Source organism: Drosophila mauritiana, chromosome 3R, assembly GCF_004382145.1.
Source record: "Drosophila mauritiana strain mau12 chromosome 3R, ASM438214v1, whole genome shotgun sequence".
NCBI classification, from domain to species: domain Eukaryota; kingdom Metazoa; phylum Arthropoda; class Insecta; order Diptera; family Drosophilidae; genus Drosophila; species Drosophila mauritiana.
In genome coordinates, this window is record NC_046670.1 from 14,728,772 (window position 1) to 14,749,456 (window position 20,685).

At 42.5% G+C, this 20,685-nt stretch overlaps 1 protein-coding gene across 4 annotated transcripts; it reads left to right on the forward strand.

Moving 5' to 3' along the window:
• The first annotated feature begins 662 nt into the window (after nucleotides 1-662).
• On the forward strand, nucleotides 663-20,434 carry LOC117145389 (mucin-5AC). 4 transcript variants are annotated; one of them, XM_033311025.1, is made up of 7 exons: nucleotides 663-731; nucleotides 2,587-3,107; nucleotides 8,273-8,850; nucleotides 13,838-14,072; nucleotides 14,522-15,216; nucleotides 15,781-15,886; nucleotides 19,135-20,434. In XM_033311025.1, the coding sequence occupies exons 2-7, from the start codon at nucleotides 3,047-3,049 to the stop codon at nucleotides 19,443-19,445; spliced, it is 1,986 nt and encodes a 661-aa protein (XP_033166916.1). In that variant the 5' UTR covers nucleotides 663-731; nucleotides 2,587-3,046; the 3' UTR covers nucleotides 19,446-20,434. The 4 variants fall into 4 exon arrangements, with proteins under 4 accessions (XP_033166916.1, XP_033166915.1, XP_033166914.1 ...); XM_033311024.1 differs by having other exon boundaries at nucleotides 681-731; nucleotides 2,578-3,107; XM_033311023.1 differs by having other exon boundaries at nucleotides 687-731; nucleotides 2,571-3,107.
• The last annotated feature ends 251 nt before the right edge of the window (nucleotides 20,435-20,685 follow it).

Consider the following 20,685-nt stretch of genomic DNA (forward strand, 5'->3'; position numbering starts at 1 on the left):
CTTTGTTTTCCTTGCAGCCCGCAATATTCTCGGTTATCCCAGTGCTTTGCACTTTGCCATGGTATATCCGTCCAAGATGCGGTTTTCTCTGGCTGCTGCTGCTGCCCCACTTTCGTTCGTATCCGCTTTGTTTTTGCCCCTCTTTTTTGGCCAGCACTTTTTTGTAGCATTGTGCAGGCGCCTTTGGTTCGACGTTAATGAGGAATTATGTTATCGCACTGTTAAGCCGCCATAAACGGTGCTATGATTGCATCCTTTCCCTCCCACTTACCCTTTGCCACGAAATTGACTAGGCTTACAGGATAATTTAGGTCTCACTTGGGGCTTATGCATTCACTGACTAAAAATTTACATAAAATCCAAATGAGTAATTTGCCTAACTGCTCAATGCATAAAACATGCCCCATAACAATGGAGCAGTTTACCCGTGTAATTGCATTTGTTTCGTTGACAGACTTGCAGAGTTAACATCACATGTTGGCCGGCATTTGTGCTGCTGTGAACGTGAACTCTCGCTAACAGCATCAGCTTTATTTCTCTTCCGCTGTTAGCGCATATTGCGTATACGCCACCGAGCCAAACTCTTCGGCTCACTTCGGGCCCGATTGACTTGGCCTGTTAAGGTGTCGTCAGTTGGCTTAGTTTACTTTTAGCCGGTGCCAAGCGTGGTCGCTTCTCGCTTCACAGCCGCCGAACGCAGATTAAACAGCCTCCACGGAGAGCCCCAAATGGTTAATATTGAAAGAGGATCTTGCCCAAAAATATACAGTGATCGGACATGTGTCGTAAACAAAATACGCATTAAGTGATTTAAATAAAATTGAAGCCTAAAGATAATTAACAACGAAAACAAGCGATATGTACGGAAATCAAAACAGTTTAGTGAACTTAAAATAAAGAAGGCCTAAACAAATTATAAGAATTTTGAAAAATAAACATATTTATCATATCACAGCGATCGAGACTAAGGATCACAATTGTAATTAAAAGAAACATTAAAAAATAATCAAATCAGCAATGAAATTAAAGATTAAAATAAATTAGTTTTTTCGATCTGCTATGACTGAAAGAATAAATCTATACAACCCGTTGAAATTAATTGCTGTTACAAAACAGTTGAAGAAGACCTACCACAAAAACGGTTTTAGGATAACCCCATAAACAATAACGAATTAATGACCCAGTTGCGAAGCTGAACGGCAATCAAAATAAACTAAATTACAAGAGATGGGAATTTCCCGCTTTCCACTCCGTCGAGCATGGGCCAAAAGTCTGAGTGTTTGAACAGCAGATGGCTCAGGCCAAAAGTAAGACGACGACCGAGACGGACAACAGTCAAAAGTCGAGGATGCGGAATGCGAATAGAAATAGGAATTGTGTTAAATCATTTACACTTCCGCTGCTGTTTTGTTTGTGCAATCAATTTGATATTATTTGTGTTATCCAAGCTCTGGCTCAAGGTCCAACCCAACTCGTTTCCATCGTTATCCTTATGGAGGGAATACGGCCCAGTCGTCCGGAACATTACATTTGTTTAACATTTGAGTTAACGCTTCATTGGGCCACCTACTCCACCGCCATTACTTATGTATGCCTGGCATTTCTCAAACTCCGACTGCTACTCGTAGTCCGACTTCAGGCCCATCTGTTGGCAAAGACAAAACAGCATTTAAATCATTATTCTTGGCCAGACTCAGCCAACCAGCCAGTCAGCCCGACCTACCTACACCTACACCTTGGCTAGCCATCGAGAATCCTTTCAATTCATCCTGCGCGTGTCCTGCATCCGTAAGTGGACTCGGTGGGCGTGTTCGCCCGCCCGGACGGGATGGCCATATGTACTCCTTTTACGCCCCACTAAACACCCGCATAAATAAATTTCGTTAATGCCAAATAGTCTGGGGCGTAAAAGAAAGATGAGGTAACACAAGCAGCCGCAGTAGCTGGGAAACCGAGCAAACGACGGCAACTGAGCTTGGTCAAATGGAATGCCCCAGCTCAGGCTTACACAACATGTGTTCGGGTTCCGAAAACCAAATTCGCCAGGATATCGCTAAAAGCTGCCATGGTTACTTTTCATGATACCCAGATGGGTCAACCGTTGTAAAGATTACATTTTATAACTCCTAGAATATTTATAAGCTAACTGTTTGGTTTCATTTAGGAATTATTTTTCATATTATATTTAAATTTTCTCAGCTTTCCCCTCTTTATGTAAAAATCATTTCTCTATGTATTTTATGCTACACGGCATATGTTCGGATGAAATGGGAACACCTCGTTAGGGCAACTAATGCCAAGAGCACCCACATTACCCAAGCCATCCGAAAACTTGCACAAACATATCAAAAACAGGACGCGGCGCAAAATGCCGGCCATAAACTGGGACACGGGCCCGAGGAATCAGGGAAAGCATAAGAGCCGGTGGGGCCAGAGTTGCCAGAGAATATGGGAATACAAGACCTAAAATGTAGGATGAGACCCAGCTCGACGGGCACATTGTGGGAATATTTAAAATTGGCCACGTGTTGTGTTCTTGCGCCGCTCAGCTTCCCCTACGACATTTTCAGCTTTTAGTTATTTTAGATTGCCCCGACAAGCTTACCGTGCAAGTGCAATTTGAAAATATGTTAACCCTGCGATTTTGTGCGCCGAGAAAACGCCAGCAACGCGAAGCACAAGAAGATATTGCAGCAGTTCGTGTCAAGGCGTATACGCGATATTAACAAGAGCAACAGCAGCAGTAGCATCCAACAAGAGCGGATTTGGACTCGGAATCCCCGCCGAGGCAGGGGATAAATTTACACAGGCTCCAGCTCCAGCTATAGCTTCAGCGGCCCAACGCCGCCAGACAGCCAATGTGACCCAGTTAAGGCCACAGGACTTAGCTGGCCAAGGACCGCGAACCAAGGAACCGAATCGGGAACCCGGAACGAGATACGCGGCTCGAGAATCGAGATACGCGATACGCGGAGCTCGGGGCGCGAAACACGTCCAATACCAGACTCGACACGGAGCAAGGATTATCAATTTGCTTGGCACTTTAATGGAGTTGGCCAAGATGCCGCGGCGCCTGATCTTGCTGGCCCTGCTCATCTGTTTGCCGGGTAAGCTGCGTCAAATATGAAATTATTTCTTGCGATACATTTGTCGCATATTAAATGACTATCCCACCAGCTCAGTGCCTCCCCCTTTTCGCTGAATCTTTTTCTCATTTTTTCGGGGAAAACAATTTGATATGCGCGACTTAAAAGCATTTTGTGGGCGAATTTAGGGCATTTGCCTGCCGTACATCTTTCGGTCTTTGTGCATATTTTAGCGCAGACTGTCTGAAGAAAGGTGCGCAAGGGCGTGGGGCTTTGCTCGGGAATTTTTTGCCTGACTTGTCAGGGTCAATTTAAATTATGCTGGTATTTTATGCATCGGAACTCATTCTGGGAATATGTTTAAAAATTTGTGTACCCAGTCGCAGATTTTTACATAGTATTAAAGAAGTTGTTGGCTAAAGAAGCATCCGAAGCCGTCTGAAAAATAATTACCTTTTTAAATAATTTTAATGAGTAACTGAAGTAAAAACATTTTAATCGCTTATATCCGTTGAATGGTTTTCCCTGTTAATTAATGGTTTTCCCAAATTGTCCACGATTTTTACCTTTTCCTTGAAAGGGAAATTAAAAACACGCTTTCATTGAGTCCTTGCGAAACAATTTTCATCAAATAAAAACAACGAATTCAAAGGGGAAACAAGAGAGAGAAAGAGGTAATTAAAATCAAAATAGCAACGTGAAAAGGCAGGAATTGCTAAACTAAAAGTTAAAACTAAAGCATAACGAAAGTGACTCTCGACATTTTCATCAATGAACCAAACTCGATCAAACGCTGCACTGCTGCCCTATCAGAATTTTGTTTTTTTCAATAGAAAAGTTTTGTGTGTGCTGGAAAAAAACTGCAGCAAGGCCGAATTTCCCTGGAAGGCGAACTATGGCGGGGGGCGCCTCTGGATGCTTTAAATTGCGTTAAAAGCTCGCAACTTTGGCATCCACCCCCTTGCTTAACCCCTTTTATTCGTTTTTTTTTGTTGATATTTACCTCCTCTCTCGCAAGCTGTTCGATTCTTTTGGCCATGAAAGTGATTGACGAAACGCTTGAGGAGATTCAGCCAATTGAACGGGAAATAACAACAATCTGGGTAACAAGTGGGCCAGAAGGATGGGTTGGGGTGGGCGCAAAGTGGAAGAGCGAAAAAAGTTAAAAACTTTTACTTTTGTTTAATCAAATTCAGCTGCCCAGTTGAGCATCGTTTAATGCTTGTAGCAAAAAGTAAGGCAACTGAAAAGGGGCCTCCACCAGCAGCGAACCCAACTCAACTGCAGGTCCTGGCCACTCCGACCACTCGAAACTCCCCCTTTGTTGCCTTTTTGGCCGTACAGCCTTGCGGTAGCGATAAGTTGCTCAAGTCTCGGGTTATTTTCCCACGAGATGCCTTTTGGTTGGCCGCCAAAGTGGCATGCCCGACTTAAACGCTTAACAACAATTATTACACAAAGTTACGGCCTGTTTTCGCCTCCCCGCCCCATCCTTCAGCTCACCATCCGTGTTGTCATCATTATGGGCCAAAACTAGACTGGCATTTTGATGAGAGTGTCCGGCCGAGAGTCCTCCTGGCATCGAGTTAACTCGAACTGGCGGCGGGGGCAGATTACGCCGCTCCATAGCTGCGGCCGGGCGCCTTGGGGTTAAGCCAATTTCCAGCATCATCATCACCATCAGCCTCGGTATTAGCCTCATCATGCCATCCAGGCAACATGCCCATCATAATTAGGAGAAGTGTCGAAATGTTGTCGGGCCGAGACGGACACAACGTAGGCGCGACCAGGACATCAGTCAGCCTGCAGGCGCTCACACTGAAAGAAATACTTGATTAAAGCCTCATTAGGAGAAGTCAAATAGTGTTACACCAAAACACGGGAACTTTTATTTTAATTTAATAATCTGAAATATGCTTTTCGGGCCAATTGTTTTAAACTCTTTATTAATGGGATTTATTTAAATATTTATGTAGCTAATCTTTTTTAGACTTTTTGTGCACCAGATATAAATGCATAGTATTTTAAGGCCAATTTGTTTGCAGTCATTAATTAAATGGACATAATTTATAGGCAAACATATGGATACGAAGGATAGCATTTAAAGCGATTGTTCAAAGTGAAGGACATTTAAGCGCAGCCAAAGAAGAGAATGAAGTTGAATTTTCTACGGAAAAGTGCGCTTAAGTTATTATTTTAAATTTGCGAACATTTTCCGCTGCTCAGTTGCGATTTTTCGCATAGTTAGTCGTTTTTGTGTTGCTGTTGTTGTTGTTATTACTCTTGCCATAACAATAACAGAAGCACACAAACAAAAACAAGCAACTTCGCAACAATAACAGCGGCAGACAAACTTGGACTCCGGCAATCTCAACTCGCTTCCGGCCGATGAAAGTGTAGAGAGGCGTTTGATTAAAACACTTTCGACTAAAAATGCCCGCGGGACTTGGGAGCCTGCCTGCCTGCTCGGTTAATTTTAGTGTAAGGCGGCATCTCAAGTTTCCGTGCAGTCCCAGCAGCTTTTCCCCCGTTTTCCTACCGATTTCCCCCGCCTTCCCCAGTCAATGAAATTCTGCATGATGAAGCTCATTTTATGTGTGAGAGTTTTCGTTTTCCCCATCCGCTTTTCCCCCGACCTCGCCAGGCTCATTACGTAAGTTTTCCTCCGTCCTCTGTCAAGTGCTCGACTTGATTTCCCTTCCCATCCCCCATCGCTTTGTGTCTCCTCCTTATTTTTGTATTTTTATCCTTGCGCACAATTTGTTTTTCCAGTGGCGTAGGGTGCAGAGGGGGCTGTGTTCGTGTCTGTTTTTACAACTTTTTAGTTTGCGACTTTTTCCTCTGTTTTGGCGCGCAAAGATTAAGCAAATTTTTTAGGGCTTCGCCAGTTGTCGCGTTTTCTTATAGCTTCGTTTTTTTTTGTCCCCAAACATCGTTAATGTTCCCATGCAGGGCTGCCCTAAATGATAATTTTTTTCGTAATAATTTCAGTGTATTATTTTGTTTTTTCTTTTTTTTTCTCTCTCTTTGCACTCGGCCTGTGCCGCGGACTTCCCAGTAATTCGCTTGTTTTATTGCACTTTTTTATGCTCTTTTGATTTGTTTCATCGCCGGCCGACACGCCCATCTTTTCGCCCACTTACTGCGGCGAATTCCTCATCCTTTTTCGAGGTCCTTGAGCCGCCAGACGGCAGCTGTTGGTTTTTATATGTTTTGCGGGCAAATGAGTTGAAGCATCTGACAGTGGTCTACGAAAGTCGAAAGAAGAAGTTCTTCATTTAATTACTGTTAATGTAAATAGCTTTATTTTAATCGGTGGGGGAACTTAACATAAAGTGAAAAAGTTGTAGACACGTTCAAGCAGAGACAAAAATTAGATTTAATAGCAAACTTTGTTTATATATAGTAACAAAATAATAATTCTAAACAGCACATTTGCTTTTCTATATTTTAAATACACAAATTGTTTATCTACGTTTAGGTAAATGTTAAAAGAACACTACCTTGACATTGTTAAGTTGGCTACTTAGACTTTGCACTCTCCCCAGAAATTTCTTGCCCACTGTGCTCGAAGGGAAATGGAATTTTTGTAACTTTATTATAATCAAGTTGGCTGCAGTGCATCATTAGTGCAGGCAATTAAAAAGTTTTTATATGCAATCGCTTTATCTTTATTGCACGTACACGAAGCATAAACATAAAACATGATAACACACACACACTGCCGCACAGACAGGCTCTCACACACACACACACAGCAGACAGGCAGGGCAAAGAAGGATGAAGGGAGAGCCACACAGACACACGCACGACTTGGCCGGAATCATTAAAAGGACTTCCAGAGTTTTGCATCTACTTTGAGCCCGGCGAAATACGCTAAACTTGATTAGAAAATGCCGGAGTGCTCGACTCCTCTTCTCTCGGCTTTGCTCGATTCCACTCGAGATTCAATGGCTGGCGAAGAGCACTTGATGGTTCCCATTTCTTCCCGTGTATCTGTGTGATCTCTGTTCATTAGCTAATTAAGACTACGTTTCACACACCACACTCCGATGTGCATTGCAAATAATGGGAGCTAAGAGAAAGCGAAGCTTTGTGGAAAAATTTGTTGCATATCTCTAGGCGCCGAAGGAACGATTGGCAAGATGTTGTGTGTGTGCAGACAAAATGTGTAAACGTTTTCTCAGTATTATAAAATTAGTATGCATGAGCAAGTTTTGCTTCTCAAACCCAATACACACTTCCTCGTTAATCTCGACATTCGTTTTATTCACTTTCGTCAAAATGCATATTACACACTTTTTAGTTGGTAAGTAAAGTGCATAAGGTTGCATACAATTTAAGTCAAAGTCTTGGCCAATCTTTGGCTAACTTTCTTATCAACGTACTGCCAAGTATTTCCCAGAGCCCTTGGGCTCACCCACACACTTTTACTTTCGCGTTCGCTGGCTGTATCTATCATTTGACTTTCGAAAAGTTTCGAGCGAAATTTATGGTGCCAATTTGGCAGAATTTACGCGCTGCAGTGTATGGAAAACTGCAGCCAGCAATCTGCATTCGGGGTAGCCCCATAAGCTTTCGAATCGTGTGTCACAGACATATAATTTATAGTCGATGTTCGCAAATACTTTATTGCGATTTCAGGTGGGGCGCATTGGCCGTGAACTAGTTGTTCTTCTACTCCAACGATTGGCGCCTTATGAGTTGCCAAGGCTACCAAACAGCAGTTTAGTACCAATTACCAGCTTTGGTCATGTCAGAGGAGGCTCCACGAAACTTTTCTGTCGTTGAAAACGGGCAATTCACTCCACTTCACCCCAAGTACATGCAAATCAATTCAAGTTCTTAATTAGCTAATTAATTTCATTTTCGCTGAGGCTCGACTTAAACTTTTGCCAATTTCGGTACTGAGGTAGGCAGCCGAAAAATTAAGATTAATTTATTGAACAAAAACGTCGGGGGCCGTAAATCGTTTTAATTGTCGTAACGAGTATTCCAGATAAATGGGGATCATGGCATTTGAAATATATATACCAAAGCTGGGCGACAGAGATGGAAACAGGGAAAGGGGCAGGGGACAGGGGACAGAGGACTAAGGACAATGGACAGCGGACAGAAAACAAAACACTAAGTCATTAATTTCCACTCACAACCTATTCATTTTCCTTTTTTCTCCCATTATCCAGCCATCAGAGGGCAGGCGGAGGAGGAGACATCAATATTAAACAGCAATGGAACAAATGGGCGAGCATTTCAAAGGACTCAATCAAGGCGCGAGGCATTAATTCCGGCGACAACGCAAATGGCCCAGACGCTGGACAAAGCCAGCGCATTTAGGCCAACAATGGCTGCAGCTCTGGATGCAGCGGCTCCGAATCGCTCCAGCAACAATGTGGCCATTAATAACATTAGCAACAATGGCGATCAGCGACTGAAGCTGACCGCTGCCCTCGAGGCGAATCTGATTATGAGCAATCGGAATGTCCAGGAGCAGCACAGCTATAGAATCACGCAGGACAACGCCACATCTGCAGCTTCGATTGCCCCGAATGGAACGGCAATTGGGGATGCCCCCTCAATCCCAATAGCAGTAGCTTCAGCGACAACAACAACAATGGATCCTGCCACAACGACACCAACAACAACAACGAGGCGTACAACACGCCGTCCGGTGGCAACAACAACGCTGAAGCCACCGCCAACAATAGATGATTACCAGACAATAATTAGCCAGGCGGGCACCCATGCCTATCTGCCGTGCAATGTAAGTTGAGCAGCTACACTGAAAAAAACCCTTTACTAGGTGAAAGAAATTCCCTGAGGTCAGTTCAACAAAATGAATTTCTATAAACATTTCTTATTTAAGCAAAGATTTATTTTTGAAGCAGCAAATTGAACAGGAAACTTAGAGAACGATACAATTTGCAAATAGAAAGTCATGAGCAAATAAAACAAGTGTAGGGGAAATATTTGTTGTTTTTAAGAACATCAAACTGAGATAGAAAGCCAATTTTCTAAACAGAAAATCAATTATTGATGAATCTAAAGAGATGGTCTGTAATTGAATGTTTTTTATTAATTCGATGACAAAGCGTTGGTTCACAATAACATTTTTATATAAAATAAAAATTGATACTGAATTCAAAAATACTTTATTCACGACCAGATTATAACACACTTTTTACCGTGTGAATTCCCTCATGACTCTACCTTTAATTAGTCACTGGGACCTGATTAGATTTCCCTCTTGAAATCAGAATCGAGAACGCTGCCAAACCAAAACGTGAGCCTACGATTCTCTGCAAAGCATAATTGTTGGAAATTTGAGGTAGAAGTGGCTGGAAAATTTCCTGAAAATTCAATCAGCCACATCAAGCAAACTCTTTCATGCTCCTTTGTTTACCAAGCAATCCATCAGAGAGAAGTGGTTCGGCAAATTGTTGGCTGTGCCAATATTTACAGGAGCATTTTTATTAATCATTGATAATTTATAATAAGCAGCTGATACTACAGCTCTTCCCGCCTTCAATCGGTTCAAAAGTCAGGGGGGCAATGCGGAAGTCGGAGGAACCCGACATCCCAAGGGATGTGGCATCGATTGGCCCGACTTCCGCTCCGCTTTTTTCGCCATTTTAGAGCTTTGAACTAATTTACGCTGGCCGCTGTCGGAACTGAACGAAAACAAAACCGGAAATTGCCGATGCTGATGTCGATGTCGATGCCACGCCCTGGCCAAAGGGCATACATAAGCAGATGGATACACTGGAATGAAATTCTAAGCTTTTAAAACTATATATATTGCTGGATAGAGGGGACTTCAAAGTTTTCTTAAAAACGAATTCACGTGAAATTATAAAACAAGCTCACAAACCATTACTAAATGTAAGTGAACTAACTTGCTTTTTCCACTGTATGAATGGTAGAAACTTATTTCAAAAACTCGATGCTTTTGTTTGTTGCAGTAATTCCATTGATTGTATTCAGCATACCTTTTACTCTATCCGTTTGTTTAACACTTATGTAATAACAAATGAATTAAAAAATGTAGGTTGAATTCGTGTTCCAGAGTCCTTTCTTGGGATATTCCCCAGATACATATAAAGTTTGCAGGAAGAGACTGAAAAGTTTTGCCTAATGATGCCAAAAAAAGAATATAAAAACTTCTTTCTGAGAGCTATATCTTTTTCACTACGTTGCGAAATACTGAACAAAAAATCATAATACCCGAGCGAGGAGTCGAAAGCAGGAGACGCTGAAGGAGACACATTTTCGTTGGGAGCTCCTCAAAAACGATGACCCAAATAGTTGTCACTATGTACGTTTATACATCCGCTAAGTACATAAGTGCACATTTATGTACGCTGAAAACGCGCGGAGTGAGGGGGGAGGGGTCGAGTGAGCTGCCCTGGCATCCGCTAATAACTTAGTTACCCGTCGTTCCTTGGCTCTTTGCCTGCTGCATCCGCGCACTGCATCCGCACATCCGCATATCCGCGTTTCGCATTGCAAATTATAATTGGCGCTGCTGGATTCTATCGCTGCCACTGCCAGAGTTACTATTTACTGGTTACTGTTTGGACAGGAAATTACTGCCAAGGCGTGCAGCGGAACCCAAAGTTCCAGGAATAAGTATTCCGCCCAACTGACGGCTGCAGATGGCAACTTATTCTGTTCAGCTTTTTTAGCGATTGTAGTGCAAAGAAAAAGAAGCTATCTTATGATGAGGTGCCGAGTTAATTAAAGTATGCAACTGAGCGGGGAGGGGAAACAATCAAGGGCCATATCTACCAACCTTTTGATTCGATCTCAATTTATTTGCATTAACTTATGAAAGAAAGAAACATTTGATTAGCCAGGTGGAAACTATTGCAATTAAACTAGTCGCAAGATTTAAATTTAAATTTGGCCAGGAATTAGTTATTACTGTCAGTCTTTTTTTCCAGTCTATTGCATATTTTTACATCCACTGGCTACTAACGAAAATTACAATTTAGTTCCAGCTTATCCCCCCTGGAATTTTAAAATTATTAGATCCCATTTAAGCTTAAATAAGTTTGCCAACTCCCCACCGGCAAAATGCTCCCTCAACCATGAACTTTCCCCACTCGATATCGATATCGAAAAACAATCTAGTGTAAAATATTTATCAGATAATTTGAATACGTCCACACAATCTCGGCTATCCCATATTCCCATATTCGCTCGTGGCTGTTGGCAAAGCGCACCGCACCGAATATATATTTATATGCGCGGAATAATCTTCAAATCTGCTTAAACCTAATCAATTAATAATACATTTTGAGACCGTGGGCGTTACAAAGAAAGCAGCTGAAGGATAACGAATCGAACGAAGGGAGGAAAGCCACAAAAAATGCTTTGCCTGCAAGCACTTGAGTATTTTTTAGCCAGAATCGACAGTCCTTCCCTTCCATCGCTCTGTCATTCTTTTCTTGCGTTTTTTTCGGCAACTCAGCGAAAAGTTTTCTCTCATTTTTGTATTTTGCCTTTTTTTTTTTTTGTATTTTGCTGTGTTATTCTGGTGAAGATATGAAAGCAGGCACTTTGAGGTGTATTGTTGTGTGAAAAGAAAGAGGAAGACGCGCCAGTGAAGACAGAGGAGATTCAACAAAACAAAATAAAAGAAATTATTTGCAAACAAGTTTAGACGAAAATTCGCAATGTTATGAGCAAACTTTGCTGTCTGCTCGACTGTGATGGAAAACGATGCTCACGCGGATGCTCCCAATGTGGGTGTGGTGGAATGTTGGTGATGACGACAGTCAGGGGAACATAAAAGCCATTGCGGGGAGGATATGGATATGGCACTTTCTAGACTTGGGGCCACCCGGATCTACCGATTCCAGCGGTTGATACAGTTCTGGGGCAGTTTGAGCTGCAGCTAAAACTAATTAACAATATTTAAATGGCAAACACTGGGCCATCTTGATAGCTGGCGATGGGCCATCACTTTACGGTGGAATAAAGCGCCATCTCCACAGGCGGCGAAAATTTAAATTAGCTAATGTCAGGCGGGAGGAACCTGTTCAAGCCACACAGGGATATTTGTCAGCCCCAAGGACAAAGGAGGCGGATTGGCGATTGGCGAATGGCGAAAGGTGGAGGTAGGGGAGACCTACTTACTCACTTTCCACGTACACGACACGAAGTCCTGACTTGGCTGCCTGCCCAGGCCCATCGGGCTCAGTGGATAAGCATCTTCACTTAATACCGAGTATAATGTCGATGCTCAGACCCGATAATAATGTCCTTAGAGCCGGGATACTCCTGGCGGAGACTGTGGCGAAATTTAATAAACTCTCGCACCGCACAGTGGCTTCCATCGATGAGTTTTTCGATTCTTCGCAGATTTGTGGGCCAATTTTGCATGTGCATGTACACACTAGGAAGTGATTAACTTAATGGATTTTTAAGGAATGTGTATTCCCTTAAGGTTGTAAGTTGAAGCAGGGCTTTAAAGGACTGACTGCAAGTTTTCAGTATAAACGAAAATTATAGCGCTTAGGTACTACTTCTCGCAGAATGGTTTACTCCAAAGGAATTTTTAGAGAAGTTTCCTCAAACTCTTTCTGTCAAAACCAAGTAATTTTGAAGAATCCAACTTCTACTGGTTGAGACTGATAAAGTGGAACAATTTCACAATTTCACCAGAAGAGAAATGCCCGCTTTTCCTAATCATTTAGTTAACCAGACGACTCAGGTGTCTGAGCACATCAGTCGTCTGGTTTGATTTGCCGACCAAGCGGAGATGTTCATATTCATTTAAAGAAGATGGCTTTTGACAGCACGTGCTCAACCGACAATAACAGCTCGACTGTTCAAATGGGGGTGTGGCTGGGTGTGCGAATGTGGGGCATCTGAAGCGCCACTTCCTTGGCGACATCCACAACAACAATGGCGACAACAACAAGCACATAAAACGCAAATGATTATAGTATCTAATCATGACGTTGCCGTTGTCGTCGTCGCCGGGTCCTTGGAGTTCCTCCTTGTCTGGGCCCTGACACCGACAATGTAGTTGATGACAGTGGTTCAAAGACAGTCATTTGCCTCTGTCACGACGCCTTCGTTTTGGCCAGTTACCACAATAGTTAGCTCCCCCTCCGATAATCACACTGAGAGAAGAGAAGGGGGCAGTTGGCAGTGACAATTTGCGAGATTTCAGTTTTGGCTCGTTCAACTGGTAGGCCATTTGTGTATTGGGTCAGTGTAATTAGAGGAAGTCAGGCCAGTTACTGTCTGTATTTAAATGTTAATAAATACCTGATGCTGGGGAATGGGGGGGAAATGGTTTACGGGGCACTTCCGTATCGATGACTGGCAATTTAATGGATATTATTTTGTTTTGCTGCTCGACGATGACTGCCCGGGCAAATTGCCACTAAATTATTATTGGCATTATTGACACAAATGAATCGTCGTTTTGTTATCGTGATTGTTTACTGCCCCGCCAGCGATCCACGTGCCCCTTTTACCAAATTCTCCCCGTAAAGCTTACCAAATTATATCCAGCTGAGGTAGGGCATCGCAAACAAGCCAAAGTTCTGCTGACATCATCATCATCGTCATCATCAACATCGTCGCGCTGACCAATGCCCCAGGGTCGGGGAGCTGGGATCTACTGTTTGAAGTGCTTTTGTGCGGGGATAATTGAATTAATTTTTAAAATTGAAACCCCCAATTCGAATGATTTGCCGATAATTGAAAGCAAACTTGCTGTCTCATTTGGGCAGGTCAAGCAGCTGGTGAAGAAGCCGATATCCTGGCTGCGGATGAGGGACGGGCACATCCTTACCGTAGACCAGACCACCTTCATCGCGGATCAGCGCTTTCAGTCCGTGTTCTCGCCGAATCCTGAACGTTGGTCGCTCCAGATCAAGTACGTGCAGCTGAAGGACGAAGGAACCTACGAGTGCCAGGTGTCCACGGAGCCCAAGGCCAGTGCCATTGTCCATCTACGGATTGTGGGTGAGTAATCCGAAATTAGCATACATTTTGGGGTCACTAAATGGGCTAACGTGAAATGGCATATTTATTGGCTTAAATAATAAGTTAATGCTTTTATCGAATTGGTATAACGGTCTAATTGAATCAGACAAATCTTCAATTTTGTACTCAGCTATTATTAGACAAATAATTTTGTAAACTGCAAACTATAGTTGTGCTGTCAGAAGGCACAGTACCACAATGCTGGCCAAACATTCCATTGCCCTTCATCCGGCAAAACCGAAGCCAAAATCAAAATTGAAACCCAAACCCAAAATCAAATCCAACCCCTGACCACACCTATAAATCTGCAATGGCAGTGACAATAAATCAATGACCGTTGCACTTTCGAGAGCAAACTTGTGGATCCATGTGTGTGAATCCTTGCTTTCACTGCATCCGTCTCACTTTTACCCCCTCTGCCTTTGTAGAGCCGAAAACCGAATTAATTGGCGAGTCAACGCGACATGTGAAGGCCGGAAGTCAAGTGAAATTGCGTTGCATAATTAGCCAGGCTCTGGAGCCGCCGCTTTTCATTAATTGGTTTTACAATCAGAAGCAAATCTATTTGCATAATCGTCGCGGTTGGCGTACGGAAATTGAACGAATCGATCTGCCAGCGGAAGTGCCAACCACCAGCACCACCACCACCACCACAACGACAACAACAACCGCCAGCACCACGACGACGACCACCAGCACAACGCCAGCGACACCATCGACAACGGCCACAGGATCAACAGGAGGCGCCACATCCTCGGAGACGCTTAATGGCCTGGTAACCATAACACGTTCATATATTCTAGATGCCATATCCCAGAATGATGTTTCCGAACTGGGAGTCGCTGCAGGAGTGGCTGTTGCAACGGAGACGTCAACAGCTCAGCTGCTTACCGAGGTGGAGGCAACGTCTTCGACTTCTGGGACGTCGACAGGAGCAGGACTCCTTGCCTCCACCAGTGCTGCATCTGCGGCAGGAGCTGCAGCAGGCATAACTGCTGCGACAGGTGACTCCACGGCAACAACCAGCACCTGGCTGACAACAATGGAGGTTGAGGCGGCAACAACTGCGGCCACAACAACGACAACCATGCTGCCAAGCAGCAGTTTCATTAAGCAGATAACGGTAAGTGGCTTACCGCATTCCGCCCCTCGCATCCGGCACGCCCACCTGGCAATTTGCCCGCTGGAAAGCGTTCCCATTAAATGCCTTTTCATTACGCAAATGGGCGTGAACGCGCGGCGGGTAAAATAATTTTTATTAAATTCTTATTGTCAACGTTTGTCAAATTATAATTTTTAATACGGCCCCAGCAGTCAGCGTCTGCCACACTCGATGTCGTATGACGGCTGGCTTGGCTGATGAATAATATTTCCGTAATGTGAATACAGTCGCGTGTCCTCAAAATGAAAAATGCACTTCCGTTTAAATAATGAAGAAAAAGGAGAATCCGTCAGTTTCTGGTTTCCTTAGCTATTTATCTGATATCTTTTTTATATGATAAAGAACGACAAATTTTTAAGCACGTTGGAATTTGTTTAAATTATATCTTATTTGTCTTAAACATTTAAAAGCTGTTCTGCGGCATGAATTCAGTTTATCCTTGATATGTTTTTAGTTCAAAGCAATCCTGACTGTATCTCCCTTTGCCTGTTCGTCCCTGAGTGTGTCCTTATTATATCGTTGCAGACGGCTTCTCTCATCATTCCGGCCGTAGTCAAACTGGATTCCGGCAACTACACGTGCAGCCCCTCGAACAGTGCCCCCCGCACCATTGTGCTCCACGTGCTGAACGGTAAGGGGCGGGGTTTGTAATGCGGGTGATTCAGTGGGTGGTGGGCGGAAATGAGGTGGGGTCGTTGGCGCAACGGCTTCAACTGTTTGTGTGTCTGTCTGTACGGCTGAGCAATTGAATTATGTTTTCATTTAGCTTAATTGAATTTTATTCGGATGCGTTTGTGTTTGGTTTGACTTTTGATTTTCGCGAAATATCCGCACAGTGAGGCAGTCAGCTCAGAAACATTCCCGCCAATTATGACCGTAAATTGAACTTAGGCTAAACACAAAGTTCCACAGCAAATAGACGCCGAAAGCACAGCAAATTAAACAAAATTTTGTTTGTTACTGCCTTTTGTCCCTGGACAAACCACTGTTCCAGCCATTTGAGTGGTTTTTATTTTGTTTACACAATTTCCTACAATGGCAAACACAATGGCAGAGAAACGAAACGAAATGAAACCGAAACCCAAACCCAAACCCAACCCAAGCCCAAACCGAAAGAGTCGGTACCAGCAAAGGAACAGTTGCAGTTTTATTGTTATCTCGAAATGGCCACAATTGCGTTATTTGCTCAATGTCCGCCAGGCAAAATGGACACTGCTGAGTCCGAGGACCAAGGACGCCTGCAACAATGACAGTGATGCCGGAGACTGCGATGACTGACCTATAAATGTCGCTACGTAATGGTTAGCTATCTGTCCGATTTTTCATCTCACTCTGCTCTATTTGCCTCTCGGTTGGCTTACACTGCAAAAAAAAAAAAAATACTTAGGAATAACAAGCAACGCTTGAACGGCCACCGATTGGTTGAAAGTAAAAACATCAATATTATTTAACCCACGGCCATGTCATATTATTTCAATACATTTTTTTTTAATTTTTTGTGCAGGATAAATAAAGAGTTTATTAAGAGGAAAAAGCGAGTTATATAGTTCATGCGATAGCTCCCACCACATTCGATTGTGTTTTAATTACCTTTTAATAATAACAAACTTTTTCATTTCCGCACAACAAATCATTTTTTTGAAGAGGAAAAAATATTATAGAGTCCAACTCGCTCGCATTAAATATAATAACACAAGGCATTCCTTTGCGACTTATTTTTAAGCCGTTGAAAAATGCGATCGAATGCTGTGCCACATAATTTTCAACTGTGCGCTGTGGTTGCCACAAATTTCCGCTTGCATTTAAATCGTTTGTATATCTCTACCGCCGGCTGTGTTGTCCTTTCTATTCCTGATCCAGTTCCCGTTCCTGGCTGTCAACTCCGACATGTCCTCGTCCTCGTCTTCGTCCTCGTCCTCGTCGGAGGTCTGTGTTTGTGTTTGACTGCTATTTGTAGCCTGTCGCTCTCCGTTTGGAGCACGCTACTTAAAGGCACTTCAGCAGATGACAATATGATTCGACAGTGCCGAGTGTTAACCCGCACTCGTCCCAGATCCCTGCAAAACAAATGCCGAGCGATTGTGACTGATGACACCTGACGGAGGACAAGGACTCGCAGCAGGATTTTCGGGGCAGACAGGTGCGAGCTGCTGGCAGGACTGTCACGCAGCGAATAATGGCCATAAAAAAGCCGACCTGTCTGTAAAGTACTTGTGCGTTGGTCAGAAAGGGCAAACAATCGTCAAAGAATTTTGCGTCGCGAGTTTAAAAATAAATTCACAATTTAATTTGCTATGAAATGGCCGCAATGTGGGGCGAGAGCAAACATCATTTATAACAGGGAATTAATGTATTTTTAATATTCGACTAATTGACGCAGATAAAAGAAAGGCTCGCAGCCCACTTGCCACGACTTTTTTCCGCCGTTAAGCTGGGTAAACGTGTAAAAGGATGTTAAAGCCGAGGATAATGAAAAACAATGCTCCAGAGATATAACGTACACGAGTGTGTGTGTGGGCGTAGGCGTGTGTGTGTGAGAGAGCCTGGCTGAGTGCCCGACAATAATGAAATTTCAGACAGAAGAGGCCCATACTTTGCGCTTTTTACATAATTTTAATAACATTTTCCACGAATCGTGTGCAAGTGCGAAAAGGTTAATAAACTTAATGTCATTGCTGCGGCACAATTGTTGTGGCATATTACAATTTTTGTATTGCCGCCGGGCCAGCGTTGTGTCATGACAAATGATTATTAATAACTTAATGATATTATCATTTATTTATTCAGGGATTTTTATTTTAATTGCACTCCACTCCATTTCGCTCTCTGTGATTTATTTAATCAGCTAGGCTGGTGGCCCTAGCCCCATCCGGTGGCATAATTAATTTGCTTACTCACTCGCAACTCGTCCCTGCGCTTTGTGAAGTGGCAATGTCAGCGTGCGGTTGGCTTTTAAATTTATTCAAGTTTAATTATTTTAAATAAGTAATTTCATACATATTCGACAAGTTGCCCACGCATTGCATAACTGATTCAGCAAACCACAGCTCGTTTTAGGCCCATTTTCTGATGACTCGCATGATTTTGTTGCCTTTGCCGTCGCTTATATACAGTGGTTTTGGTAATTAATATCGGAAGGATAATGGAAAGCTACGATACTGCGATACCCATAATTAGTTTGCAATAGTTGTGGTTAACTTGTCGACTCCTTATTGCCATGGGAACTTTGGGAGTTCCGGATTGAAAATTGATAAGCTAATTAAACTAAAGTCAGTTTCTGCAAACTCAACCTTCAATTTATTCATAATTTGTGTTCAATATATATTGTATTACTTTCACAATGCTCGGTGCACATTTAGTTCTAATGAGTGGCGCGGGTATCAGGTGCCGGCTCTATTTGCTTTGCAACTTTTAGTTCATTTCGGGGCAACGCCGGTAGCATATCAATATTTGCCATGTGCGCATTTCACGCGAATGCCACAAAAATCCATCAGCTGAATTAGCCATACACGAAATTCACGAATCACCCACGTGGGCGCAAATAAACCGCATGCATACGCACAAACATCCACTCGTGTTTGCTGTTCAATTTTTGAATAGAAATATTTAATTACAATGGGCACTTTATTTATCCAATCGAACGTATTCGAGTTTAGCCGAACTGTGAGGGAAGTGTCTGGATGGATTTAATTTTTAGTCAAAAATTGATTGTGATGGCTGCGGATTGGGTGCGATTTGGGCCAGCAAAATTGGGCGGATTGCAGTGTCATTATTGAATTAGTTTTCCGTAACCATGACGGGATTTATGCTGGTGCTGGGGCAAATACCAGATCGCTCTGTGCTCTCAAATAACTTGTTTCATACCATTCTGATCGGCAGGTGAATATTCCGCCTCGGCCATTAAGTCGGGCAGTGTCAGCTGGAGTGCGCTAATTGGATGTCACGGCTATTTGCACTGGCGGAATGTTTCAACGCTTCTGACACTTTTGTGGATTATTAAATTTGCACTGGCCAGGGACATCTGCCAGCCGAATGCCACCAGCAAAGCCACCACAAGGACATCGCTTCTACGCGCCGGCGACGGAGCAACAGCAGATGTGACAGGGGAAACAGGACCCAAATCAGGGGCCAGTTTCCACAGGGTCAGCAGCTCAATTAGTGCCACCAAAGTGGCCGAGGACAAGACTTGAGTTGTCCTCAGGCAATCGCCTAGTTACTTGGATTTTACGCATTAAAGGAGGCTACGACTTAAGATTTTACTCGATTTAATTACATATTAACAGAGAGAGAGCAAGGAAGATACACCCTCGCCAAGGCAATATATACAGGACTAAGGCCATAAGTTAAAGTTATATTCATACTCGATTCATGTTTGTTTCCCATCTGAGTGTAAATTGATATTGAGATTCATGCGTATGTTCCGCCATATCGTATAGTTTCATTAAAAAGTTGCAAGAATTGTGTAAATAGAATGCACAGAATTCGCCCTTAACAGATAAGAACATTTGCATTACGTTAATCAATTGGAATCTGCCATGGTTGTATCATATATAAGTTAAATAATCATAAATGATTCATAAGGCTTGAGAGCACTAACAAATTTTCAAAGGGAATTTTATGGAATAAAATCAAAAGTGTAGTTCAGCTCATGTTGCACGATTGGATGAGTATCAAATGAATTTCAAATTTCTTTGGTTTCCTTAAGCTATAAATTGTAAATATGTATGTATACCTTACGATATCTGTATGAATACCCTGATTTTTTAAGACTTAAAATCCATTTTTATGCATAAAGGATAATGATAAACGAATACTGAATACGAGTGTAAATAAAAGGGTGTTACTGCGTTCTATTCAAATAAATATCCCAAGCAAGCCAAAAAACTTAATGTAAACATTAGTTAGTATATAAAAGACTTACTTAAATTTTAGACGCAGCCAAGCCAAAAAACCCAATGTGAAACTAAAACCAAAACTTAATCAACTAAATAAACAGAATTGTAAGGAGTTGCTCCAACGTTGCGTATACTTGATTTGCAACACGAAATTTTAAGGAAATGCAAATGAAAATTAAAATTAAATGAAAATCAATTGAAACGAAATGAAGTGTTTGCAATAATTCTTAAGCCATAAGAACTAAGTGAAATACAAGTAAATAAAATAAAATTTCTTCAACGGACTCAAATCGATTACTTCTTGAAATCAGTTTAAATACCATTAAAAACTAAATCTGCATGCTACTTTTGACATGTGCTAACCATTTGGCAAACAAAAACATTTTTCAAATTAAATTCCCACTGAGCTGAAATTCTGTAAAAATGTATGCCACCTTACCTTCTTGGTCTAGTCATAGTCAACTCACATATGCAAACGTCGCTTCAGAATTTCAGACAAGTTTGTTAAATATTCATCCATGGCATAAAGTCCAGA